This window comes from Rhinoraja longicauda, chromosome 44 (assembly GCF_053455715.1).
Source record: "Rhinoraja longicauda isolate Sanriku21f chromosome 44, sRhiLon1.1, whole genome shotgun sequence".
Classification (NCBI taxonomy): Eukaryota; Metazoa; Chordata; class Chondrichthyes; order Rajiformes; family Arhynchobatidae; genus Rhinoraja; species Rhinoraja longicauda.
Window position 1 is genome coordinate 8,098,569 of NC_135996.1, and position 27,682 is coordinate 8,126,250.

The following is a 27,682-nucleotide window of genomic DNA, read 5'->3' on the forward strand; positions in this document are numbered from 1 at the left end:
CTTGCTATTGAGGGTGTGCAGCGTAGGTTTACTAGGTTAATTCCCGGAATGGCGGGACTGTCGTATGTTGAAAGACTGGAGTGACTAGGCTTGTATACACTGGAATTTAGAAGGATGAGAGGGGATCTTATGGAAACATATAAGATTATTAAGGGGTTGGACACATTAGAGGCAGGAAACATGTTCCCAATGTTGGGGGAGTCCAGAACCAGGGGCCACAGTTTAAGAATAAGGGGTAGGCCATTTAGAACGGAGATGAGGAAAAACTTTTTCAGTCAGAGAGTTGTGAATCTGTGGAATTCTCTGCCTCAGAAGGCAGTGGAGGCCAATTCTCTGAATGCATTCAAGAGAGAGCTAGATAGAGCTCTTAAGGATAGCAGAGTCAGGGGGTATGGGGAGAAGGCAGGAACGGGGTACTGATTGAGAATGATCAGCCATGATCACATTGAATGGCGGTGCTGGCTCGAAGGGCCAAATGGCCTACTCCTGCACCTATAACACACCACAAAGACAGCCTTCTTCCACCTCAAAAACATTGCCCGTCTCCGTCCATCCTTCTCCTTTACAGCTGCAGAAACCCTCATCCACGCCTTCATCACCTCCCGTCTGGACTACTGCAACAGCCTCCTCTATGGCTCACCCTAAAAAATCATCAGTAAACTTCAATACATTCAAAACTCCGCTGCCCGTCTACTCACCCACTCCCCGATCCGGGACCATATCACCCCCGTCCTTTACAAACTCCACTGGCTCCCCATCCCCCAGAGAATCCAATACAAAATCCTCATGACCTACAAAGCCCTCCATAACCTGGCCCCATCCTACCTGACTGACCTCCTCCACAGGCACACTCCCACCTGCACCCTCCGCTCTGCTGCTGCCAATCTGTCCCCCCCCCCCCATCCGGACCAAACTCAGATCCTGGGGGGGCAGGGCTTTTTCCATCGCTGCTCCCACCCTATGGAACTCACTACCCCAAACCGTCAGAGACTCCTCCTCACTCACCACATTCAAAACATCACTGAAGTCTCACCTCTTCAGCACTGCCTTCAACCACTGAAAGTCACCTCACCTTCTGTCTCCTTTCTCTGTTCGTTAACTTATTTATCTATTTATTCACTTCTCTATGTTCTAGAAATCCCTGTAAAGCGTCTTTGAGTGTTTGAAAAGCGCTATATAAATGTAATGCATTATTATTATTATTATTATCTATTGATTTCCTTTTGTGCTGTTATTACCCTCCCATCTTCTCAGAGTCTGAAACAAACTTATTTTCTCCCTTTCCCATTTCTAATAGTCTTGGATTTGAAATAACTCTTCCTTTTTCCACAGATGTTGCACATCCTGCTGGCTGTTTCCAGTATTTCCTTCAGATTTCCAGCACATGTAATTTCTATTGCAGTCTGGACTGCATAAGGTTAGTAAAGAGGAGATTTTAGATATGCTCAGTATATTATTCTTACATCCTCTTGTAATTTGATGTATGCAATACTCTAGCAGTGCTTTCATACAACTCCAAGAAGATGCCTTGATAAATCTGGTTCTCCACAGATTATTTAATGGTTTCTCACAGTGGCAGAGAATTGAATAGTGCTGGAAAAAGGCAATGATACAAATCTGCAGTACTACTTTCATAAGTTCCCATTTATCATAACGAGCATAGAAAATAAGCATACAAGAAAAGACAACATTTGCAAAACTGAAATATGTACTTTGGACTCCATTGCCATTTATACAATAGTATTTTAATACTTCTCCTACATGTGATATAAATATGAACATCTACAGTTATGGTCCAAATACAAACCTCCAGACTGGAAGAAAATTGAACAATTGAAACACACAAGCCCAGTTCATGACAATCCATGTGCAAAGGTCCAGCTAGCATGCAATAATGTGCCTTGTATTGCTTGACAAGTTTAGTTAGCAGCTTATTCCAAAATGTAACCAGCTCCTAGGTTGTTTCCTCTACTCAGCTCTACCAACATGAAAACCATCCTATTTCTGTCTCTGCATTGCAGAACGATCTGTGCATCAGGCACACTCCCCGTCTATTTCCCACAAGCCTACCCACGCCAATTCCAACAAGACACAACCTCAATTCCAAATTGTGCGAGAACACAGTGCTCAGAACATAAACACGAAAATGTTCCAAAAAACACTGAAGCATAATGGCATACAAGTACAGTTTATCTTGTATATTACAATATCATATCATATCATATATCATATATATACATACATTGGCACCAACAAATTAAATAAGACTTGTGGGAACACAGTGGTACATTCACACAGGAGGATTGACACTCCAAATTTATGAATCCTTAATTCCATTAAAATATTGAGAATCTCTATCACCAACGGTATTATAACAGTTTCACCATGACAGTTCTTTCTAACTCAGTGCAGTGTTGAAGTGAAAAATACCTCAAGAACAAAAAACGCTTCAAACAATCAACAATCAATAACCCTTGAATTGTATGCATGTTCCCATAGCTGAATATTTAGAAGTATAGACAGGAAGGAGAGAATCTTGTATTCTTAACATTCCCCTGATATCTTCTTTTTATCAATTTATCCTCTTAACCTCTTTTCCTGGATTTTGGGAGTTTTAGGAAATGGATTTCAAGGGGTTTCCACCTACAGATTATGAGAGAGACAACAACTCAAGAGGTGAGATACAAGAACTCCAGATCGGAGAAGTACACTAGGTCAGCTTCTCATCAGCCACAATAACACTGAATGGTATATCAAATTGGAGAGACTGAATTGAAACCTTCTATTAACACTTCTCTGATTGTACAGGGGGTTAGAGATTATTTTTCCTCGTTCTCATCAATTTTACTCTTACTTGTATGGGTTTTTATTTCAACCTCCTGTTCACTTTTTTTCTGTTCAAGGTGAGAAAATGGAATTTTCAGAAAGATTAGTTTTTAAAAAACATTACTGATATTATAAAAAAACATTCTCGTAGACATTTCATACCACATGTATGTATTAATGAGTCTCTTTCCTGAGGTTTATCATCAAAATATGGACTTTTTCCTGTGTCAGCTAGAGGATTGACATGGGGCTCAATTCTCGTTTCTGCCAACACTAATGGCATAAATACATTTGCCTTGGAACAATATACAAAGAGGCAACATATTTTTGACTAACTGGAATTGGATTTTTTTCAGGGTGTAAGCAGATAGCTTGTGTTCAACCTCTGACTCAAGGACTATACCAGAAGTTGTAGAATTATAATTCGGTCAACAAACTAGTCATCTCTTTTAATCTCAAAACTGAAATTGCTTGTTACTGTTGTAATTATTAGTGGTTCAAACCCCAAACGAAAGGGAGGAACTTACAATTTGCCATTTAATGAAAAGCGTCAAAATTAGTTTAATTTGTGATGTATTTAAGAAATGTGAAACCCACCCTGTGGCTTGTGAGTAGATTCTATTTCTTCCCCAATATGTTACAAAAACGTAGCTTAACCAGTCTTCTGGCTTCATTTAGAATTAGAGTGGTTCTCTTTACTCTCCACTTAAGAAGCAATCAACAAAATAGATTAAAAAAGCAAGGGCATTCAATTAATTTGGAATCTTATGAGAAGGAACCATTCCAAATATCTTACCAGAAGGCACACTCTGTGTGTTAATGCTGATATTGTTTGTATATTTGACCTTAGCCGTCGTTAATTGAGAGAAGCAGGAGGTTATTGATATAGGCATAACTATTGGCCATATCTGCTTCTTACACTCAATTCACCATTCTTCATGCCCATTTTTGCAGGCCGATTCTCAGGATCTCTGCAAGTGCTTAATCCTCCCTTCACCCACTTTCCACAAATAAGCATTTTCCAGCAGGCAATTTGGTGGTTGGTGGTTGGTAGGTACCCAAGTCAATTTATTTCTTCTACAACCCTGAGGTGCCTAGTCTGACTATAACGCTTTTGCAGAACTCAGCTAGCATAGCAGGTATTAGAAATTGAACCCACCACCTTTGGTCTCCAGGCTTTAAAGAACAAATTATGATGGTTATTCCAATGGTTATAGACCACTGTTAAGAGTGTGCTCGGAGGAAATTTACTTTAAAGCAGTCCATATTCCCCAACACTATTCTTGATTTTTTTTTACATTGTTTGCTTACATGTGCTTATTATTCAAAAAGTATATTTTCCACATTCAGTATAAAGCAATCCAGTAGATTTCCACCAAAAACAAAAAATCAGATTCTCTAGGTTTCTGAATTTCCATTTAACGCTTCATCCAGCCTGTTAAGAAAAGAAAGGTTATAAATAAGAAGAAAAATTCAAGGTCATTAATTAGGCTTTCTGTAGCTTGACTATCAATGGCTCTAGCTCACTCTGCCATTAAATTGATCAATATCCACCATATCCAGCAAACCCCATGGCAAAGAGAGAGTTAGATTGAGCTCTTAGGGCTAAAGGAATCAAGGGATATGGGGAAAAAGCAGGAATGGGGTACTGACTTTAGATGATCAGCCATGATCATATTGAATGGCGGTGCTGACTCGAAGGGCCGAATGGCCTACTCCTGCACCTATGTTTCTATGCAATGTTTAACAGACTTATTTCATCATGCAAGTATTCCATTACATATTATTAATCAATTTTAGTCCAAAGATGGCACACTCCATTTCTGATGTGATTTATTTTTCCTCAACTGATGTCCCTGATCCTCACTGTCCTGTTGCATTTCCTGCATGTCTGCTCTCATTACTTCTGTTTCCCTTTCATAGTGATTTCCTTATCTGCACCTTCTTTTTCGCTAGCTTTCATATTCATTGGTTGAGCTTCTATCATTTCCAAAGGAAATGTGATATTGTCATCAAACCTTTATCAGTATATCAAGGTGCTAATTCCATCAACAACACCCTCAACAATTTTCCCCATCCTTCGGCATCTGCATGTGAAAATATAGAAAGCACACTTTTGTTTTCCTCTTTTCCCAACATTCATCTTGTAAATATTCCAAGACTTGCCATCCCAAGAGTGATCATTACCAACTAAAAAAAATGATGCCAGAAGATTGTAAGACTATTAACATTATATTATTGTTTAAAGAAAAAGGAGGAAGGAATGAAGTGATTACAAGAGAGAATAACAATGGTATTAAAATAGTGTTTAAAAATACTCAGCATGGTCACAGTGAAGGGTCATGACCTGAAGCATTAACTGTGTTTTTCTCACCAAAGAATCTGCCTGACCCGCTGAGTATTTCCTGTATTTCTGTTTTTACTTCAGACTTTTCATAACTGCAGTTTTTTCATTTTTTAAAAACGTTATTGACTCCACTAGAACCCCAAATAGGTGGGATATCATAGAATGGGTACAGCACAGTAGAGGTGACCATTCAGCTCACCTTCTCCACTGAAAAACTCTCCAGTTCCACCAATGGATCTTTTTCTATGATCATACAAATTTTGCACAATCATAAATTTCCGTCGCTTGAAGGTTACAATGGAACTGATTCCACCTCATCTAAAGGCAGTTAATTCAATATTCTAACCACATTGCATTTTAAAAACAAAAACTTTATCTCACATTACTCTTCGTTCTCTTTTCTCTTTTTCATGCCTGTGACCTCTAGTTCACAACACATGCTGCTAGCGTTTTCTTTGTGATTGTAATCATTGGCATAGCCTACCAACACCTCTAAAAACCTAAATGTCATTATTTCATTTTCCAGCCACGTGACATGTTGCTCTGAATTTTAATTTCTTCAATGAAGCTATTTTAGAGTATTGACAAGTTAAATGTTTTCTTCTTGAAAACTACACATCCATTTTCAGTAGCAACATGACTTTCCATCCTGTATGTGATCCTTTAAGTTTGGACATTCTCATTTCAATTAGTCCCACATTTTATTTCCTCCCACAAGCGGACTGAATGTTAAAAAAATTCTGTTTTCTATTTTTCAGTGAAAGTTGAACAGCAGCAACATCTATATACTAAAACTCTCGTTTGTTTGTTTGTTTGTTCCTGAACTATAGCCAAAACGGTACACAATAGCGCGACAATTTTAGGCCCACCTTACTCACCGTCTTCCCTTTGGTGCTAATGGTAGAAGTTTAATTGAAATTGGTGTTATATTTTTAAAGTTATTCACATTTTAAAGTTTAAATCTATCTCCTAGGGAGGGAGGGTGAGGGGGAGAGGATGAAGGGGAGGGGGAGATGGTGAGGGGGAGATGGTGAGGGGGAGATGGTGAGGGGGAGATGGTGAGGGGGAGATGGTGAGGGGGAGATGGTGAGATGGTGAGGGGGAGATGGTGAGGGGGAGATGGTGAGGGGGAGATGGTGAGGGGGAGATGGTGAGGGGGAGATGGTGAGGGGGAGATGGTGAGGGGGAGATGGTGAGGGGGAGATGGTGAGGGGGAGATGGTGAGGGGGAGATGGTGAGGGGGAGATGGTGAGGGGGAGATGGTGAGGGGGAGATGGTGAGGGGGAGATGGTGAGGGGGAGATGGTGAGGGGGAGATGGTGAGGGGGAGAGGGTGAGGGTGAGGGGGAGATGGTGAGGGGGAGATGGTGAGGGGGAGGGGGAGAGGGTGAGGGGCGAGGGGGAGGGGGAGGGGGAGAGGGAGAGGGTGCTGCACCAATGCAGGAGAGGTTTTGCCCCAACAGGACCATTTGGTCTAGTTAATCTTATTATTCTTTGCTTAATAACAATTCCAAATGGTTTCAGTATAACATTCAACTATGTACATCATTCTAAAGTGAAATACAATGTCAGTTGTACTTACTCTTTAATGCATTCTGGGATATGTACATGTTGCATGGGAATTAACTTTGAAAGTTCTTGGAGGCTACTGACAAACCGAACTTTTCTACTAAACTTTGTACTGTTGAAGAAAGAGAAGTAACAGTGTATTAGCACATAATAAGATCATAAGGCTTCCCATGTCCTCTACTGTTCAATAAGATAGAAGTTGCTAGAAGTATATAAAATTAGGAGGGGCATACATAGGGTAGATATTCAGAACATTTTTCTCTGGGTGGAAATGTCCAACACCAGAGTGCATTGCTATAAGGTGAGAGGGGGAAAGTTTAATGGAGATGTGCGGGGCGCCTTTTTTTTTTTTTACAAATAGGGTGGTGGCGGCCTGGAACATATTGCCAGTGGTGGTGATGGCAGATATGAATAGTGCCATTTAAGAAGCTTTTAGATCGACACATGAAGTTGGGTAGGCAGTTTGAGGATTTAGACCCAGACAGAATGAAGGACCAGTGGATATATTTCCAAGTTGGGAGTATCCATGACTTGGAGGGGGACCTGAAGGTTCTTTTGCACTGGCTACCCTTATCCTTCTTGGTAATGGAAGTTGTGGGTGTGAGAGGTGCTGTTGGAATAGGCTGGGCAAGTAACTACAGTGCACTTTGCAGGTGGTAAACACTGATGCTACGGCATGTCAGTGGTGGATGAATGTATGTTTAGGTTGGTTATGGAGTGTTCATCAAGTAATCTGCATTGTCCTAGATGGTGTCCAGCTTCTGGAGGGTTGCTACACTACACTCATCCGGACAAAATGCAGAGTATCCATTACATTACTGAATTGTTATTTGTAGATGATGGAAAGACCTTGGGGTGCGAAGAAGTGAGTTACTTGCCACAGGAAATCCGACCTCTGGCATGTTCTTGTCGCCATGGTAGTTATGTAGCTGTTTCAATTGTATTTCTAGTCAATGGAGATCCCCAGAATGTTAATGATGGGGAACTCAATTATGATAATGCCTTTGAATGTCACTTTCAGTGGTTAGATGCTCTCTGGTTCGATATGGACATTTTTGCTACGTAAATTAAACAATCGCATTGTTGACACCCTTGCAAAAAAAATAGGGCTTACCTTATAAACGGCCGGGTAATAGCTAATATCACCTTAATGAACCAGGATGGATGGACAACAATGAGAGATTTCAGGTTCTTACGTAACCTTTTGTGGAAAATAAATAATTAGGGAATTATCAACTAATTCATTGTCAATAGAAATACCCAACCATTCATAAAATTTCATCTTCCTTCTTTGAGATCTCATTCAATCTTTTAAATATCAACCATTTTCTGATTAATGGTTAACCCCAATTCCACAGGTACTATCTCACAGTGCTAGAGAACCGGGATCGATCCTGACCTTGGGTGCTATCTGTATGGAGTTCGCACATTTTGCCAGTGACATTTGGGTTTCCTCTAATTCCTCCGGTTTCCTCCCACATCTCAAATTCATGTAGATTTATAGGTTAATTGACCTCTGTAAATTGCCCCTATGGTATAGGGAATGGATGCAAAAATGGAATAACATAGAACTGGTGTAATTGGTCATCAAAAGTCAGCGTGGACTTGGGACATGGGCCTTGTTTTTATGCTGCATCTTTCAATCAATTAATTACAAACTTACCAATGAAATCAGAACAGCATACTACAGGTACTGAGATCGTATTTTTCAACTTTTGGGTCACTGACTAATGATTATAGCCCAGTCTACCAAAGCCTTTAGCCGGGTTCTCTACTAGAATTTTCTATTTAAAAAAAATTCAGTTACAGGATACAGTATCATTGCAGTCAGTAATTACTCATCCTCTTCCTCCAAGTACATGGTGACGTTCCTGCTTCTCAAACTCCTGCTTCTCAAACCATGGAAATGTTTGCCCTGTACGCCCTTTTAGTTGTTTTTACTGCTCATATTATTCTTAATTAATGTTGTTCTAAAAAGCTTACCTCCTGTCAATAGTCTGGTAACACTGCTTCAGCCAGCTGATTGATGGCACCCGGTTGCGTGTCGTAGCACCATTTAGATACACAATAATATAATTTTCAGCCACCAACAATTCTAGAGTTCCAATAACATACCTGTGGAGATACAACACTGGCATTACCTCCACAGTGAATGTTTGTATTGAACAAGTCAGGGATGCCAAGGAACTAGAGATTATTGTTTCCGATTTGCAACATGAACATTTGGTGTTTATACATTAATTAATTTCAAAGAAAAATGGTCTCTCCACTTGCCTCAGTAGTTTCTTCTGCACCAGGAAGAAAGGGTGTGTCATCTATTGCATCCGCTGCTCTAGATGTCAACTTATTCATCTATTGCATCCGCTGCTCTAGATGTCAACTTATTTACATCGGCGAAACCAAGCGCAGGCTCGGCGATCGCTTCGCTGAACACCTGCGCTCGGTCCGCATTGACCAAACTGATCTCCCGGTGGCCGAGAACTTCAACTCCCCCTCTCATTCCCAGTCTGACCTTTCTGTCATGGGCCTCCTCCAGTGCCATAGTGAGGCCCACCGGAAATTGGAGGAGCAGCACCTCGTATTTCGCCTGGACAGTTTGAACATCGACTTCTCCAACTTTAGATAGTTCCTCTGTCCCTCTCTTCCCCTCCTCCTTCCCAGATCTCCCTCTATCTTCCTGTCTCCACCTATATTCTTCCTTTGTCCCGCCCCCCTGACATCAATCCGAAGAAGGGTCTCAACCCGAAACGTCACCCATTCCTTCTCTCCCGAGATGCTGCCTGACCTGCTGAGTTACTCCAGCATTTTGTGAATAAATACCTTAGATTTAAGTGAGTTGATTGTGATAAAAAAAGACTTGAATGTAGAGGGAAACTGGTCCTGATGGTCCAGAACAAGACAGAGGTCAGTCAAAATCTTATTGAAAGGCCTAAATAACACAAGGAGTTCAACACGGCAACAAAGTCTGGGGAACTTCTGTTGGTAATAGAAATCATTTACGTCCAGCCATAGAGGATCTAATTTGTAATGTTAATATGCTCCTACTCCTCCTTCCATTGATTTACACGAAAGCCCATTGCTGCTTAAACACAGCCATGCTGAAATATTTGCTCTTCTCGCCCACAAGGAGCAATGGGGATTGTCTCAATCTTGCAGGAATATAGATAGAGAACACAGAGGTCCAAAAGTACCAGAATAATGAGTTTCCAAAATAATGTAATGTATAAAAATGCTTGGAGGATATTACAAATCTTCCACAAATGTCAACTGTTGCAAGCCAATAGCAAGTTTTAAATTTGAGATTACAGATTTATGTTAACCAAAAATGAACTAATGAATACAGGCAAAAGGCAGGTGTATGAGGTTAAGTCAAGAGTCAGCCATGATCTCACTTTATTAAAGCAGAGTTATCATTATCTATACAAGTGAGCATTAACTTTCCGTGTGTAAAACCATGCAATTGTGCACCAAAACAATGGGCAAAGAATTAAAACTGAAGATTTAAATAAATTTAAAAAAAGATATTAGATTGGCCCTTACCTAAAGAGATTTTCCATTACATTCTCATAGTCAGGACGACTGCTTTCAGGCAAATAGCAGGAAGAAAACAAAATGATTGCCGTTAGGTTCTCGCCAAAGCAACCTGAAAGAAAGAAAGGCTTTAACTATTTGGATACATCCCTCTCTTTTCCCTTTCCATCACTGGTGATGTAACAGGGCATCAGCTGAAGTACAGTGGGCAGTTACAAGCACCATATTTTAGAAAAGATTAAAGAATGGAGAAGGCGGGACAGCTGACGATCAGAGGCAAGAGGAAACTAGAATCAAGGAAGGTGGGAAACCCAAGTTGAGGTGGTGGAGTGGAAAATTACTGGGGATGGTGTGAAAGGAATGGGGGACAGAATTCACAACCAACATGTGTGGATCTTACAACTGAAGCAACCTTGCCACGATCTAACATACCACCTTTCGGAGCTCCTATAGCAGCAGTGAACGCTGTAATTTTGCAATTTATAAACATGATCTTTACATTCTTCAAAGCAGTCAGATGATGTATTTCCAGTAAAACTACGCACAACTGTTTTGCATTTAAACAGCTTCTACCTTTTCATGTTACTGTAGCTCGAGATTTTATCCATGACCACCCAAAATGTTCAGACCCTCATGACTATACAGTTAATAACCAGAGAATAAATAGGATAGGGAACACATTTAAAATAGCAAGAGCAGCTTGTTTATCCTCAGATCCTGGTTTCACCTTTCATTGGTCTATAGCCTCAACCCCACCACCTTGCCCAATCACATATCACTATCTTGTAAAAAAAATAGAATGAGATAAAAATGTGTTTTCTGCTCACTATTCCGTAAGGCATTCTTCACACAAAGTTTAAAATGGTTTTCAAATAATAAATAAATATAATTAATCCATGTTCAAACCAGGAGATTCACCTCCATGAGAAATGACTGCCTTGTATGGGTCCACAACAGCCATGTCCACTCGATATTCCTGCTCCCCAATATGGAAGACCCTCCACAACTTGCCGTCTTCCGTCTCTTCATCTGTCACGTGGCCCTGGAAACTGTCTGTGTCAGATAATGAGCGATACACCCGTGGCAGATCATCTGGCCGGAGAGGAAACAACAACATTGAGTTCAAAAGATTTAGAAGATTTGTAGGGCTTGTCAGTGTTTGATAATGTGTCATCAAGTCTTTCTCGGCCCAAAATGTTACAAGTACAACCACAATTTCTTGAACTTGAGCAAGTTTAAAGTACTTTTTTCCTTCTTTTACATTACCATTGCAATGCTGGCACAGCTAGAAATATTTTTCTGATCCTTGGTGTTATTTCTGGCCTAGGTTCCACTGCTCTCTTGACATGACCTTTTGACTATCCGCCAGTCTTTCAAACATATACCTGACTTACAGAAAAACCCTTCCAGTTTAATTATAACCATCGATAATGTAGATGAAAATACTTATTAAAAGTGGTGAAAATACAGCCATTGTCAGTTCAAAATTAGAACTGCCACTCAGTAGTGGCAATGTAAGAGATTTTGGATAGACATATGGATATGCAGGGAATGGAAGGATATGGATTGTATGCAGGCAGATAAGATTTGATGTTGGCATAATATTCAGCATAGACATTGTGGGCCATAGTTCTTGTGCTGTACTGCTCTATGTTCTTTTATTTCAGATTTTCAGCATACACGTTTTAGGTTTTCTATTACTACACTGTGTATTTGAAGGAAAAAGGTTTATTTTAAACTTACATAGTTACTTTAAAGTCAGAAAATAACTACAATTAAGATAAGAATCAAAATAAATTTCAGGTTTTACTAACATCACTTGGATATAGCTAGAAGTAATCAGTCATCACACACAGCATTTATTAATCAGTGAAGTGTGCATAAATATTATTGATTGTTCAGTGCAAGTTCATAAAGGAATAATGCATTTGGATTTGTAGTGCATGCAAGAAATCAATGTTGGCACATTTAAAATAATAAATCAGTTCATAATCAACACATCTGAATCTGTATTAAACTGGCACAGTAGCTTTATCCATTCTCAAAATATATCTGACAGAATGGGAAGTTTATACATGCATCTCACCAGTTTTTAATCCCCAAACACCACTCCTGCATAATCTCCATTTCTCGCCCTACTTTGCTTTAATATCAAACTTCAGTTAGATGATGCCAGCTGTTAATCACTTGCACCAGATTAGCTTCCGTACAACTGAGAAAGAAAGTACTGACATCTATTTTAACACCTTCCACATCCTCGAGATGTCCCAAAATGCTTTTGGGCAATTAACTATTAAGAGAAGTACAGAAAACAACAATATTGACAAACTCCCACAAACTGCAAATGAAACATCTCATTTTTGTGATGTCCATTTTGGGGATATATGTTGGCTGAGCTTTAATGAAAATTATGAGAGCCGTTTCCATGGATCATATCTTGATGGAGATTGATTCACATTCTACAACATACTGTGAAGCAAAAAATCTTCAATATTCTTTGCTTATTCATCATTAGTACAAAACTGCAATTATTATCCCTGGTCTCACAGCATGACCTAGCCCAGTACTGGATTATATTGATTAGGAGGAATGTGAGGAATAAATTACGCGGTCCCTTGAGCCTGCTCCACCATTCTTAATTTATGGCTATCTTCTTCCTCAGTTCCACATCATGCTTATTTCCCAAATCCTTTGGTGCTCAGTAATTTGTCATTCGCAGTCTTGAATATACTCTGCAACTCTGCATACAAAGTTCTCTTGGCTAAAGAACTCCAAAGGTGACCCTCATCACCGTAGGTTTTATTTAGAGAACATTGTTATGAACGGCATAAAGTAGACAGTCTGAACTTATTGTGTAGGAAGGAACTGCAGATGCTGATTTAAAACTCAGTGGGACAGGCAGCATCTCTGGAGAGAATGGGTGATTTTTCGGGTGAGAAGAAGGGTCTCCACCCGAAACCTCACCCATTCCTTCTCTCCAGAGATGCTGCCCGTCCTGTTGATTTACTCCAGCTTTTTGTGTCTATCTTCAGTCTGAATTTATTCCTCAGCTTGGAAATGTTAACGATTAGAGGGCATAGCTTTAAGGTGAGAGGGGGAAAATTTTAAAGTGCAGGGAAAGTTTTTTTTACACAGGGTGATGGTGCCTGGAACACACTGCCAGGTGTGGTGGTGGAGGCAGATACAATAGTGGTGCCATAAGAGGCTTTAAGATAGACGTTTGGATATGCAGAGAAAGGAATGAATTACGTGCAGGTGATTAACCATTGACTAACCAAACAGATGCCTGACAAGAGTCCTCCCAATGAAACGTGCACCCTTATTCAGCAACCAGAGCTTACCTGTTAAGGACTGTTCCGGGACATAAACTAAAAAAATATCTTTGACTACCATGCCTACTACATCACTAAATAAGCTTAACGGACATCAGTGCGGGGAAGAGATAATGGTGAAAGCAGAAAATCATACAAAAGTCATGATTGCAAGAATTGATTAGACATTGATTGGTTCATTTACCTTCCCATTCAAATTCATTACCATTCTCCGGCAACTCAAAGGAGTCACTATCTGAAGGAGTTTCTAAGTCATCTACATTTATATCGCAAGAATCCCCCTCCAATTCATCTGGTGTCCTCTCTTCAGAGCGTGTCACCTCCTCGTTACCTTCCAAGTTCAAACTGATTGCTGGTGCAAGGAGTCGTTTCTTGTGCTTGTTCCCACAGAGTTGTAGTGATTTTGGTGGCACTGAAGAGGAAATAAAATGAGGCAGTCTGAGCAAAGGATTAGAAAAAAATGTTATTCTTTTAAAAGAGATGTTGAGGTTTATTCCCTCTTAGAACAGAGGCAGACAAGAGAATATTTGATTTGCACCAGGTTCAGGATTGATGATGAACAATTGTCAGTGGAAGATCATTAACCAGGAGAACAGATTGAGAGTGGGTGGCAAACAACTAAATGCAACCCCAGGTAACATTTAATTATGCAATGAGTGTTTAGGATTTGGAATGACCTGCCAGATAAAGCAGGAAAAACAGCTTCATCATGAGCTTTTGAGAAGCAGTTGAATATATACTCAAATGGAAAAATACTGCAGTAACATGTGTAAAGACTAAGTGTTTCAGAGGAGATTCATCAGAATGTTGCTTGAGATGGTGTGTTTCAGTTATGAGGAGAGACTGGAGCAGTTGTGTCTATTTGATCTCAAGTTGAGAGAGTTAAGAGGGGACATGATTGAGGTATATAAAATTATGAGTGTTATGGATGTGGTGGACGACATCTTATCAAAGATGATTATTACTGGAGGAAATAAATTTGTGGTAAGGGCATGCATTTCATAGGCAATATGAGGGATCCTTTTAAACCCAGGGAATAGTGAATACCTGGAAAGTTCTGCCAGAGAGGGTGGCGGAAGCAGAATCCAATCAGCATTTAAAAGGTGCCTTGATGAGCACTTGAATTGCCTCGGCTTTGAAGGTTATGGGCGTTGAGATGGTTAATGAGATTAATGTGGATGAGTGCCCACTGTTCAGTGAGAACATAATAGGTTGAATGCCCTGTTTTAATGCTGTCTGACTCTTTGATGCTCTGAGAAATTCAAATTGTCAGCTCCTCAGACAAGCCATTGCAGACTCAATGGGCTAACAACCCATTCTGAGTTATACTGTTTTATATGATCCTAAATTAGTCTTTATTGGGAAGTAGAACATGCTTGCAAAAACCTACCGACATCAAGCAGTCTCAGGTGAAGTATTTGAAGAGGTGAGGGTTATATGAAGAGGGGTGGTGAGGTTATTTAGGTTATCACAGCTTTCTCTAGGTTAGCTAATAATAAAAAAGCCCTATAAAATTAAGACATCAGGAGAGTTTTCCTGCTATTTTAACCCCCTTGACAGTGATCTAACATTATTAACAGGCTGCACAAAACCTGATTGCAATGAACAGCTCTTTAACCAACCATATCTGCAACCATGTTTATTTTAACCCAGGAATGATACATCTACCCTAATTTCCGTTGTTGAAGAATCAATTCTGCTTTTTTGCACAACCTTTGTTGTATTTCTGATCATGAATTCTGTTTACTGTAGTTCCCACAGACCTACTTAATATTCTTCCTAATTATTTAGAACACAATCAAAAAGAATCGAATAAGCATTCATCAATTGCCATTTTGTATCATTTTATATTATGTAAAATTATTTCTGTAGTTGCATTCCAGCTTAGGACCAAGTCAAAGCTACTGGTTTAGCAAAGCAACCAAGTCTGGAGAGATTAAATGAGATCAGGACTGTAGGGCACACAGCCTATTGAACCAAAGACACAGTGGGTATATTTGTCTAATCGTCACTTTCTTGCAACTGGGGATTTACATTGAAAATTCCCAATTTATGATTTCCCATTCCCAAAATAATTACCAGGTGTGTTGACTTCTGCATTGGCATTTAGATCATCCTCTATTAGGGCATCATGGTCTTCAGGAAGAGGTCTGTAAGTATAAAAATGAAGAGTCCCAAGTGGAAAGAACCAATTAAAGATAGCATACAAACTATCGCTGTTTGATCAATCATTCTACAAAAATGTCCTTGAGATTGAAACTGTGAATGAAAGTTGCAGACCAAAAGAAGGTATCAATGGAATGGAAAGAATGGCACTAAAGTTGGATTGGGATCTACAGAATCAATCTGCAGAAGTAAGATAATAGATTTGGGGATGGGAAAAACTGAGGAAAAATACAATAAGTAGGATACTGAGAAATGTAGAAGTACAGAAGAATTGTCAGATTGAGACAAATTTGGATAGACTTGGTATATTTGGTGCCAAGCAAAATATTACATGAAGAAATTATATTGGAGAATGAGGCGAGAGCAAAAAAATATAATAAATATCTCGTTTTTATGGATGCAGAAAATTTACTGTAAATATAGTAAATGAGTAGCTCCAAAAAGACTAGCATCAGTAAAACAAAATTCAAATTGGTGAAGTTGCTAATTCCCCAGGTTCTTCTACTCTGCCTCACATTGTGACCTTTACACTTCTTTTTATTTTGCACTTTCTCTGAAGATATGAAACTATATTCTGAACAGTTAATTTTCTCTTTTGCACTACTTGTTGTACTCATGTTTTGTATGATCAGCCTGGATAGCATACAGGAGCAGAAAGGAGAAAGAGGGAAGTCAAAACCATTAAGTCTGACATCAGCAGTTGGAAAGATGACATTTAAGAAACATTGAAATCAGGAGCAGGAATCAGTCACCTGAATTCTCAGGCCCAGTGTGCTATTTAAAAAGTTCATATATGTTCATTCCCATCCACCCATGGCACAGTTTCACTCACTTGCTTATTAAAGATTAGTCTACCTCTTTGTAAAATATATTCAAAGACTGGTTCTGCCCCACCGTTTAAGGGAGTTCTAAGATCATATGACCCCCAGAGAGAGAAGAAAAATCACCAATCTGTTGTCTTTTTATTTTTGTTTTCCCTTATTTTTTAACAGCGACCTCTAGTTCACAAGAAATTGATAAAGGGGACATTAAGAAAACAAGAATTGGAGTTGGTAGTGCCAACATGGAGTTATGAAAGAGAAGTCAAATTAATTTAAAATTTAACCAGAATAGAGGAACTAGCTGATGTATTCAGTTTCACAAGACCTTAGATTAAGTGCCACGTAAGAGTTTATTAAATCAAAATTAGAGCACATGGGACTGAGGGTAATATATTAGGGCAAAATGGAGATTTTAATGGATCAGAAACAGAAAATAGAAATTAATAGATCATTTGTAAACTCAGTTGGGAAACTGTGACCAGTGTGTGTCCTGGGATTTGATGTTGGACCCCACTAGTTCATAAAGTAAACCAAATATTTGGTTGAAGGTCTAAGTAAAATATATTCAAGTTTGCTGATGTAAAAAAGCTGGATCTCATGAAGGCTATTGAAGATGGATTTCCAGGTGATAGAGAGAGGTTGAGTGAATGGGCAAGGAAGTGGCAGATGGAATGTACTGTGAGCGTTCATATGATCAACCTTTTGGTTGGGAAAACTAGATTGTGTTTTTTTTGAAGGGTGGAAGACTGAAAGGTGTTGGTGCATCTGGAATATTGCGTACAGTTCTGGTCTATATATGCAGGGATAAATATGCTGAAACTCGGTGTAAAAAAAATCCCTGTCTCTATTTCTTCTTCCAATTATGTTTACCCCCTGCATTTTGATCCTCTGTTAAGTGAAATGGGTTTTTCCCTATCTACTACTAAAAAATCCAGCCTTCAAGGTGCTCACAGAATTGAAATATCTTGAATCAGCATCTTACTTTGGAAACTCCTCATCCTGCCACTCTTCTCGGAGTTCCATGTCCTCAATCTGCACCTCCGTAGAGTTTGGGGACTCCAACTGTTCCTTCTGCAGACTGGAAAAGTAAAAGTTTACAGTGAGACAGAAGTTTGCTAACCCAGAGATCAATGGAAGGGAGAGGAGTATATCAGCACTTCAAGTTTGGTCTCTTTTGGCAAGACTCCAAAATGACTCAAGTCATTAACAGGATTCTCACTGAGATTTGTTGTATTTCCATGTTTGTACCTGCAATTTGCCACGTGCTCATCTGATATTTTTTCATTATACCACCCCCTTGTTCCTATGAATTTTCACAATGTACTTCAAATAATTTCAAAGCTGTAATAATATAAACCAACTAGGAGTATTCCATTTAGCCACTCATGCCTGCTCCATCATTCATGCTTTTACCTCAGTGCCAGTTTCCTGCACACCTTATCCCTGAATTCACCATCTGATCAAATATCTACCAATCTCCCAACTTAAATTTATTCCACAGCCGGGCTGCCACAGATCTGTCAGGTAGAAAATTCTGAACTTTTATCATGTTCTGGGTAAAGACATTTCTTCTCATCATGGTCCAGAACAACCTACCCTCATTTTGAGACACTGACGACTGATTCTACATATCTGAGCCAGGAGAAAAAAGCAACTTTGCATTTACCCTGTTAAGCACTGTAAAAATGTTGTACATTTCATTAAAATTAATTTAAGCTCAAGCCATTGCTGATCTAATCTGCAGAAACCAACCTCCTGTCAAATCCTCCAACCCAGACATCATTATAGTGAACCTTCACCAATCCCCTTCTATTGGAAGGTAGAGAGACCAGGCATATACAGTCTATTTCAGATGCAGTCTCAACATGGCCATATATAATTGGAGCAAGAAATTTGTACTTCTGTGTTAAATAGTCATCGAGAGCATGGAAGCAGGCTCTTTGGCCCATCAAACACCCAGTTACACTAAAAATCTGTTATTCTTGCTACATTATCATCAACTTTCTCTCCCCCAACGCGGGCCCCCCCTCAATTAATCTCTCAGCTGCACATCCACGCAATCAGAGAGCAAACTACATACAAACAGCACCGGAGGTCAGGTTTAAACCTGAGTCTCTGGACACTGTGAGGTGGTAGTTCTACTAGCTATGCCACTCTGCCACCCAACCTCCCATACCTGGTTTAGTCTCCACAAGAGAAATAGTTTCACATTATGAGCAGCTGACACTAAAATCATATCAGGTGCATGAACCGATTTGCATCATAAAAGGCCTAGTCCAACTTCCTGGGTGTCAGGAAACAACCAGGAAATGATTTTAATAATGTTTTACCCTGGAAAACATGTTGTTTTTCAGTTGCATCATGCTGGAGGGGAGATGGAAGAAAATCAATCTCATGATTGAAGTTCTAGACAGTGAAATGGTCAGTGAGAAATTAAGCAAGAAGATACCATTGTTCTGTAGGGAAATGCAGCATTCAATACTGAGCAAGATAGATGACTGGATTATCTGTTTCATTGATTCTGATTATCATATCATATCATATACATACAGCCGGAAACAGGCCTTTTCGGCCCTCCAAGTCCGTGCCGCCCAGTGATCCCCGTACATTAACACTATCCTACACCCACTAGGGACAATTTTTACATTTACCCAGCCAATTAACCTACATACCTGTACGTCTTTGGAGTGTGGGAGGAAACCGAAGATCTCGGAGTAAACCCACGCAGGTCACGGGGAGAACGTACAAACTCCTTACAGTGCAGCACCCGTAGTCAGGATCGAACCTGAGTCTCCGGCGCTGCATTCGCTGTAAAGCAGCAACTCTACCGCTGCGCTACCGTGCCGCCCGGTATTGAGGGATGATGTCGGTCAGGTCTCTAGAGAAAACTCTCTTGAAGGAACAGAGAGTTATACAGCACAGAAACATGCCATTGGCTCAACTTGTCCCTGACAACCATGATACTCCATCTATGCTAGTCCCAGTAACCTCACTGCAATAAACAAAAGAACATTTCTTCAAACAGACTGCTTTGCGTAAACGTGTGTAAACCTGCACTAGACATCAGCATAAAACGATGTCATTTTTAACATTAGCAACTTGATTGATTATAGCACCAGTATCTGGAGCCTGAAATTACTTTTGGAGACACGAGTTTCATTTCCATCAAATATGGAATTTAGAGTCAAGTGATTGCATAAATATAAGAAAAGGTAAGTATCAGTAATGGTGGCCATTAAACTATCAGAAAATCCAGCTGGTTTCCTAATGTCCTTTACGGAAGGATATTCTACCACAGGCCCAACACTGGTCTCATCTCCAGGGCCCAACACCTGATACTCTAAAGAACCATTGCATAATGCAGTATTAAACTGAAGTTTATAGCAAGATATATATTTTACATTTATGTTACAAACAAAGGCTTGCATTTATATAGCACCTCAGAACAGCAAGATCATTGAAGTACTTTAGAAGTTTGAAGAAGGGTCTTGACCTGAAACATCACCCATCCCTTCTCTCCAGAGATGCCGTCTGTCCCGCTGAGTTACTCCAACATTTTGTGTCTATCTTTGGTTTAAACCAGCACTTGCAGTTCTTTCCTACACAAGTACTTTTGAAATGAAGTCATAATGGTATCACAAGGAATGCAGTAGCCAATTTCCACATAAAATTTGCCCTCAAGCAAGAATGTAATAATGAGAAGGTCATCTATTTTTAAGTGCCATTAATTGGGAGATTAACAAGCCAAGTTCTTTCAGGCCCAATATTTAAAGAGCAACTTTTACATACACTCGGAAGAGAGCAGATAACTTAATTTGAATTTACCATGCAAGGAAGTGCATCAAACAATGCAGTACTCTATCATTATAGAGTTAAGTATGGACTGGGATTATATATTCAAGTGTCTGGAGTGCAACTTGACCATACAAAATTTTGCTTGACAGGTGAGAACTACAAGACTGAATTAAAGATTCAAAATTGTCCTTAGAAATTTTAACTACAAACAGTTCACTATCCATATATAGGCTGGAAAAGAGTTAAACTCAAGATTTTGTTTCTGAAGTGATTAATTACTGGAGTATGAATTTTCTGGAGAAGACAGGAATGTCTCTTGTTCTCTGCAGGACATGTTTTTGCATGTTACTGTTCATCAATATGCTCTTGCAGAAGTAGCTCAGGAACTCATGGAATGTCCACCATGAAACACGCACTAGACCTGTCCCAACAACACAAACAGTGATCTCCAGGAGTAGGAAGGGAAGGGAAACTATTTGAAGGAGGAAATGTTAAATAAAAGAGGGAAATGACATGCAAAAAGCAACAAGCAACGATTGCATTCGGTTTTAATTTTTTGAACTTCACTATGAAATGTAATTTGATGCCTAACTTGCAACACCCTGATGGCTCCTCCAAAATAAAACTGGTCTGTCAAAAGTACAGAAGTTGTCATACACCCAAACACAACTCATGTAATTTTATATTGTACTTACCAGGTTTAACTTCGATTAGCTTCTTGTGTAATCAGTAGGCTTAATGGAGCACAAAATGTACAGAATGCTTACTTTCTCCTCACGAACATAAAGGCAGCCTCACTATATGCTACAGAATAGACCACAGACTGTTTGCATCATCACATTTCACCTGGCACCTATGAATGTACTCACGGTCACACCCATCAACCTCAGTTACCTGGCAACCCAATACGCAATCCTCCTTTATCTGCCGCTGATGACACAGAATGAAAGGCCAAAAGAAGCAACTACTCTTTCTCTGGCATCAACACCAATACAATTTTCACAGGAAGAATAAAGAGAAACTGTTTTCTTTGATGAGGGGACAGTGAGGTGGAAAAGAAGGGGCAAAAACCTAAAATTAGACATTTCAGGAGTGACATCTGGAAACATTTCTTCACACAAAGCATATTGGAAAATATGCAAGTCTCGCCAGCCCAAAAAGTAATCAAGGCTGCAATTGTAAATCTAATAAAGAAAAACAATAATTATTAAAACCACAAAATTCCTGAAACAATGTGGGTAGAGGGAATTCAGATATAGTTCAATCATAATCTCATGGTGATCTTGTTGACTGTCTGAACAGGTTTCAAAAATTGCATACTCTAATCTTGTATGTAGGCAGCCTTTAGCTGCCCTGCCCAACGTCTTCCAGCTAATGCCCTTGGTCTTATTTTATAGCTGCCTGATGGTGTCATCCAATGCAAAGAACAAGCTGGTCCCAATCCTGGCCTTCAGACAAGATGCAGAGAAGTTTTAATAGTGAAGAGGAACTTCTTCAGTTTTGCTGAGAGGTTAGAGATCATGTGATTCACCATTTTACAGTATAAAACATTAAAGAGAGATTGAATAGAGATCAATATTTTTAATCTGACACGAGTAACTAATGTCTTATTTTTCGTGCAGTCCTTTTCCTCGCACTGTTTTGTAGAATTTGTGTGTAATTTATACAAGATAAGGAAGGAGGAGTGAGAGTCTTTCACGAAAGGAAAGGAGGAGGGTGTCGATGTAAGGGAATGAAAGAGATCAAAAGAAACCAACATTTAATTTTATAACGGAGAGGAAACCTATAAGAAAGTACAAGAACAATATGATGGGAACAACAGGGATGCAAGAGCAATCCTCAAATGGTTAAATGGGAAGGCCTATTCCATAAAACAAACGCCAGTCTGGAAACTTAAAATAGAATTGTTTCTCTCAATTGCAGATTGTAAACAAGGCTGCCTCCTGTAATTTGCTCAGTTCTACACAGGAAGCTTCTCTGCTGTTTAACTATTTGAAGACTAGGGATCTACGTTATGTTCTCATGTGAAACTTTCTATCAGCATCTACCATAAACCCATCTCTCTTAGCTCAATTGCCATCCCACTCAAGCACAAAGGAATCCCATTTGGAATTTGGAGTTATATTAAAATGGGCGGGTCATCTTTAGCCAAGACTTACTGACTCGCGCAAACAATAGGACAGGAAATTTAAATAAGACAAGGCATGACTCATTGACACTCCCTTCTTAACTTGCCAAGAGATTTGTTCAGTGATATAAAAGCAACAGAAGCTACTGTACCCCAAAACAAGGAAATTGTCTTCCTCATTGTTCCAAGAGATTGAGGTGCCCATTTGACTCCTGAGCATAATGTTTAAGTTAGCTTTTTTTAGTTTTCAGAGATACTGCATGGAAACTAGATATGTACAGTAATCTGAAGGCTGAAGTATGACTTGGATACATGGTAGCTGGTGAATTTAAATTCAATTCAGTTCATTCAACTATTTGTAATTAAAAGGCTAACAATCGTGAAACTACCACCTGGAATTTTCATCCATCCTTTCAATGAATAGCAGTCGGAGTTGGTCGTTTGGCTCATCAAAACTGACCGCCATTCACCGAGCGTGTGGTTAATCTGATGCTGGACTTTGCTCCAGCATTTTGCCTGTTCCCCAAAACGCACAATTCCCATCTTGTCCAATAACCTATCCCTGCCTTTATTACATCTGTCTGGGATAGAGAATTTGAAATATTCATGATCCCCAGAGCAGAAATTCCATCTCATATTAAAAAGACAATCCTTTATTTTAAAGCTATGCCCCTAGATCTAGCTTTCCAGATTAATTTCTACCCTATCAGAACCTTGCGTCTCAAAAGATTGCCTTTCATCCTTTTAAATTGAATGATCTATCCTGCGGTATCTTTGTGGATGTCCATGCTCCCACGTTGTTATAGCTGCATTATATATTTTCTGTTGATGACATCTTCGACAGCAGTGTTTCCATTATGTCTTTCTTTCTCCTTAACCCAGGCTTCCCTCCACTTTAATTGGCAGCACTCTCAACTATTACATTTTCCATAACTCTGCTTTCATCCTCTCTATTCCCAACCACAGAAAGAATACAGGTATGTCCCTTTTCATCTTCCATCCCACCAGCTTCCAGATTCAGTGGATCAATATATATAATTTTTGCTGCATTTGGAGTAAAATCTCCCTCACCCTCCCCTTTCTGAAAAGTCTGTTCACTTCTTGACATCTTGGTTCAGTCTTCCATCTCCCTCAGCATCTTCCCATTTACCTCTTCCGTTCAGATAATTCAGGGACCCAAGCTGTGTTTGAAACATTTTCTAGAGTTTTTAAGAGGATGTAAAAATTAGATGAAATCACATACAGACTACAGAGAAGATGTAGTGGTAGTGAGGAAGTGAAGAAAAGATTCACCAGGAATGGAGGACAAAGAATTTATAAGCTGTGTATATTCTCATTGGAATTTAGGAGGATGACCTTAGAGGTTCATAAAATGATGAGGGGCATAGATAGGATCTTTTTCCCCAATGCAGCGAGTCTAGAAATACAGAGCACAGGATTAAAGGGGTTTAAGGTATGTGGGGAGAAATCTAAAGGAGATCTGAGGGGCATTGAATGTCTGGAATGAGCTGTTAGAGGAGGTAATAGACGCAGAAACAATTATAGGTCACCCATTCCTTCTCTCCAGAGATGCTGCCTGTCCCACTGAGTTTCTCCAGCTTTTGTGTCTATCTTCGGTTTAAACCAGCATCTGCAGTTCCTTCCTTTACAATGTTTAAAAGGTGTTTTGACAGGTACTTGGATAGCAAAGTGATAGATTCAGACCTAAAGCGGGCAAAGAGATTAGCATAGATCGACATCACGATCGGCTCCTGTCCTAGCACCTCTTTATACCCTCTACTCTTTCAGTCTACATGATGAGTCAAAACGTCAACTGTCCATTTCCCTCCACAGATGCTGCCTGACTCACTGAGTTCCCCCAGCTTCTCTCCTTTTTATTTTGCTACAGATTCCAACATCTGCAATCTCTTGTGCCTCTATTGTACATCATATTGGTTCACTCGTATTTGCTGCAGACCAAGTCTGGCCTGAGTCTGTGCCGACCAATGATCACCCTGTACACGAGCACTCTCCTGCACACACTAGGGACCATTTACATTTTTTTAACGAAAGCCAATTAATCTGCAAACCTGTACGTCTTTGGAATGTAGGAGGAAACTGATCCAGAGAAAACACACGCAGTTATAGGGAGTACGTAAAAACTCCGTACAGACAGCATCCGTAATCAGGATCAAACCCAGGTCTCTGGTGCTGCAAGGCAGCAACTCTACTGCTGCGCCACTGTGCTGCCCACTGTTCTGTTGTGGTCCAGGTATCTGAATTATTAGTCTGGCAATTTATCCGCTTTGGCAGCACCATATCCCAACTGATAAAACAAGGAATTAAGGAAGTTCACAGAATGTTGGCCTTTATTCTGTGGGATAAAAATAGGAAGATTGTAATCAAACGTTGTTGATGGGAACACACACTTGGAGAACTATATATGGTTTTGGTCTCAGTGTTTGAGGAAGGGTGTGCTTACACAGAGGCAATGCAGAAAATGTTTGCTAACTGGAATCTTGGGATGAAGGGTTTAATAAGAAAGGTTAAGCCAATATGCAGAGGATTGCAGAAGAATGAGAGGTGATCTTTCTAAAACATGCACAATTCCAAGGAGTATTGCCAGAGTGGATGCTGAGAGGACATGGTGGGGGTAACTAGGATTGTGATTAGTGTTTCATATTTTGAGATCACCCATTTAAAATTAGGGAAATTAATTTCTTCTCTAAATGGGTAATGAATCTCAGATATTCCCTACTCCAAGAGGGAGCGGTGGAAATAATATTTTTGAACACATTCAAGGCAGAGGTTGAGACATTGAAACTACAAAGGGAGTCAGAGGATGGAAAAGTATTGTTGAGCATAAGATTAGACAAGTTTGGATCTTCCAAAAGGTGGACCACGTTATGTGGGTGGGGAGCAGGAGCACGGTCAATTGGCCTGGTCCTGGTCCTGTTTCTTATGTTCACTGCATCCAGGTGAAGTAGCGATTCTAGTTTAGAATCCCCACCTTTTGCTAGTTTAGTGTGGGGTTTGAGTGCTCCCAAACCTGGTCTCTACATTGGAGAAACTGCGCGTCTCCTTAAAAGCATCAGTGATTTTAACGTGAAATTAATTATTTCAGTGGTTCATATAAAAACTGGCGTAAGGTTGTAACAATGTTAAGTGATTATTGTCAGGAAGTTTACTGCGTGTATATTGGTTGGCATGTTTCCTGCGTCGCCCGATGACGATTCAAGAGAACTTAACAACTATGAAAAGTGTTGAGCGATCCAAGGCGCCACAGAATGCAAACAAAAAACAAAGTGCAAGGGAAGTCAGCGGGCCAAGCAGTATCCGTGGAGGGAAATGGACAGTCCGAAAAGTCGTTTGAACAATTTCCTTTCACAGATGTTGCCTGACCTGTTGAGTCCCCCCAGCACTTTGTGTTTTGTTCAAGATTCCAACAGTTAAACGTCTTGGCGTCGCCAGAGAAGCACAAGCGCTTTTGTCCCCACGACACATGGAAAGTTGCTGTCACCGAGGCAGGTGACAGGTTACGTTCTCAACGGCGAGGATTAAAACACCACTCAAGCAGGCCATGGCCTTTCCAGGAAATGGGAGGCTCAGGAGCTACTCACTCCACGGGAACATTGCACAAAAACAACCTGTCACCAACTTTAGACAAAACAGTTATAAAATCTAACCCTCAAATGGACTTTTATAAAAAATCATTTGAAGGCATGGAACTTATTTAATAATTAGTACCTGGAGTCGAGTTGTCAGGCCAATAAAAAGTTGGAGGGGAGGGGGAAGTATTGATACACTTTCCCCTGTCACCTGACGTGTCAACTTTAGCTCCAAAAACTTGTTCACTTAAGCGGAGACAAGTTAACTTCCTTCGCACTCACCTTCCATTCTGTTCAGCTGTGTCTCCTTTCCCTTTATGTAGCTTGTCCCGTTTCTCTTCAGCGTTATTTACTACTAGTGGCGAATTCATGACATTTGTTACAAACTTATTTTGAAACAAACTTTGGATCGTCCGTGCTCCGGGCTAGCCTGTTCCTCTGATTGCCTTATTTTTGCCAGCCCTGTTTCCCTGTTTCTCTGTCCCCCCCCAACCCACCCCACCTCTTCCTCTTCCCCTTGCCCTCCCCCAGTGACGAAGGATCAGAATGAGAAACCAGATTGTCAGCAGCCACCCTTTTTACTCCGTCACTTCACTGAACAACGCGTTTATCAAAACATCGTTGACTGGGTCCTAGCGCCGACGGGTTTGATCCTGACAGGAGGAGTAACATATTCGCCTGTAAATATTAATATATTCCCAGGGCATCCATATCTAAATTTGGATCTGTGTCATTTGGGGGGGGGGGGGGGGGGGGAGAGATGAAGAATTTCGGTATTAACGTGAAATTAATTATTTCAGTGATTCATATAAAAATGGGCGTACGGTTGTAACTTAATGTTAAGTTTGTCAATGCATTCCAAGGCTGTTTAAAAGCAGGGATCGACGTTTATTTATCTCTTCTGCTGCCGTTTTCCTGCCTTATATCAATCACAACTTCATTGCAGTGACCAGTTCTCTTGCATCGAAGGTATTTATTCACAAAATGCTGGAGTAACTCAGCAGGTCAGGCAGCATCTCAGGAGAGAAGGGATGGGTTCTCATGCATCGATCAGCAAGGTCCAGACCCGAAACGTCGTCTTTTCATTCCCATACTCAAATGCTGCCTGGCGCGTTGAGTTGCTCCAGTATTTATTTTGTTAGGTGTCTGTTTACTCGCGACAGTCACACTTTACTAGCATTATAATAATGAGGGGCAGGGACTCTGATTCAATAAACCAGAGAGTGAACACCACAGATAGCAGTTCACATTCGGTTGGGTTGTCAGCACACTCCTACCAGTAGCCAAGTAAATGTGGAGGATACAAGCTGTCCTTTGTATTCACTATGATATAATTGCAGAATTGGCAACGCAATTGCAGGAATTGTGCGCTGTCGACCTCGCAGGAGCAGTCTAATTAGTCCCTTGCTGCCCATTCCACCCAAAGCTGCAACTTTTCCATTTGAAATAAAATGTCCAAACGTTTCTGTTGACTGGTTCCCTTGTAATACAGCCTTTACTGTCCATATTATAACGTAACTACGTTAAAAAGCACATTTTTTCCCTGTGGCTCTTTGTCAAATATGACATTTGTTACAAACT

General features: G+C 40.1%; 1 protein-coding gene across 4 annotated transcripts; it reads right to left on the reverse strand.

The window, feature by feature from the left end:
- Positions 1–1,586: 1,586 nt before the first annotated feature.
- On the reverse strand, positions 1,587–26,572 carry bnipl (BCL2 interacting protein like). 4 transcript variants are annotated; one of them, XM_078432049.1, is made up of 10 exons: positions 26,384–26,572; positions 17,574–17,669; positions 15,684–15,754; positions 13,810–14,016; positions 11,191–11,364; positions 10,282–10,384; positions 8,725–8,856; positions 7,856–7,942; positions 6,755–6,853; positions 1,587–2,643 (listed from the first exon to the last, which is right to left on the reverse strand). In XM_078432049.1, exons 1-10 carry the CDS (start codon positions 26,470–26,472, stop codon positions 2,586–2,588), a joined length of 1,116 nt encoding a protein of 371 aa, XP_078288175.1. In that variant the 5' UTR covers positions 26,473–26,572; the 3' UTR covers positions 1,587–2,585. The 4 variants fall into 4 exon arrangements, with proteins under 4 accessions (XP_078288175.1, XP_078288173.1, XP_078288174.1 ...); XM_078432047.1 differs by having other exon boundaries at positions 13,789–14,016; XM_078432048.1 differs by having other exon boundaries at positions 1,587–4,261; positions 13,789–14,016.
- Between the last annotated feature and the right edge of the window lie 1,110 nt (positions 26,573–27,682).

Bases quoted from the DNA above. Each gene is read 5' to 3' on its own strand.
- bnipl (XM_078432047.1), bottom strand. From the start codon at position 26,472: ATGAATTCGCCACTAGTAGTAAATAACGCTGAAGAGAAACGGGACAAG. The intron at 10,385-11,190 runs GTGAATCTCCTG...TCTTTCTTTCAG, and splicing joins GGCAGTCATTTCTCATGGAG to GTTGCTTTGGCGAGAACCTA. The intron at 7,943-8,724 runs GTAAGCTTTTTA...TTTCCACAAAAG, and splicing joins TACCAGACTATTGACAGGAG to GTTACGTAAGAACCTGAAAT.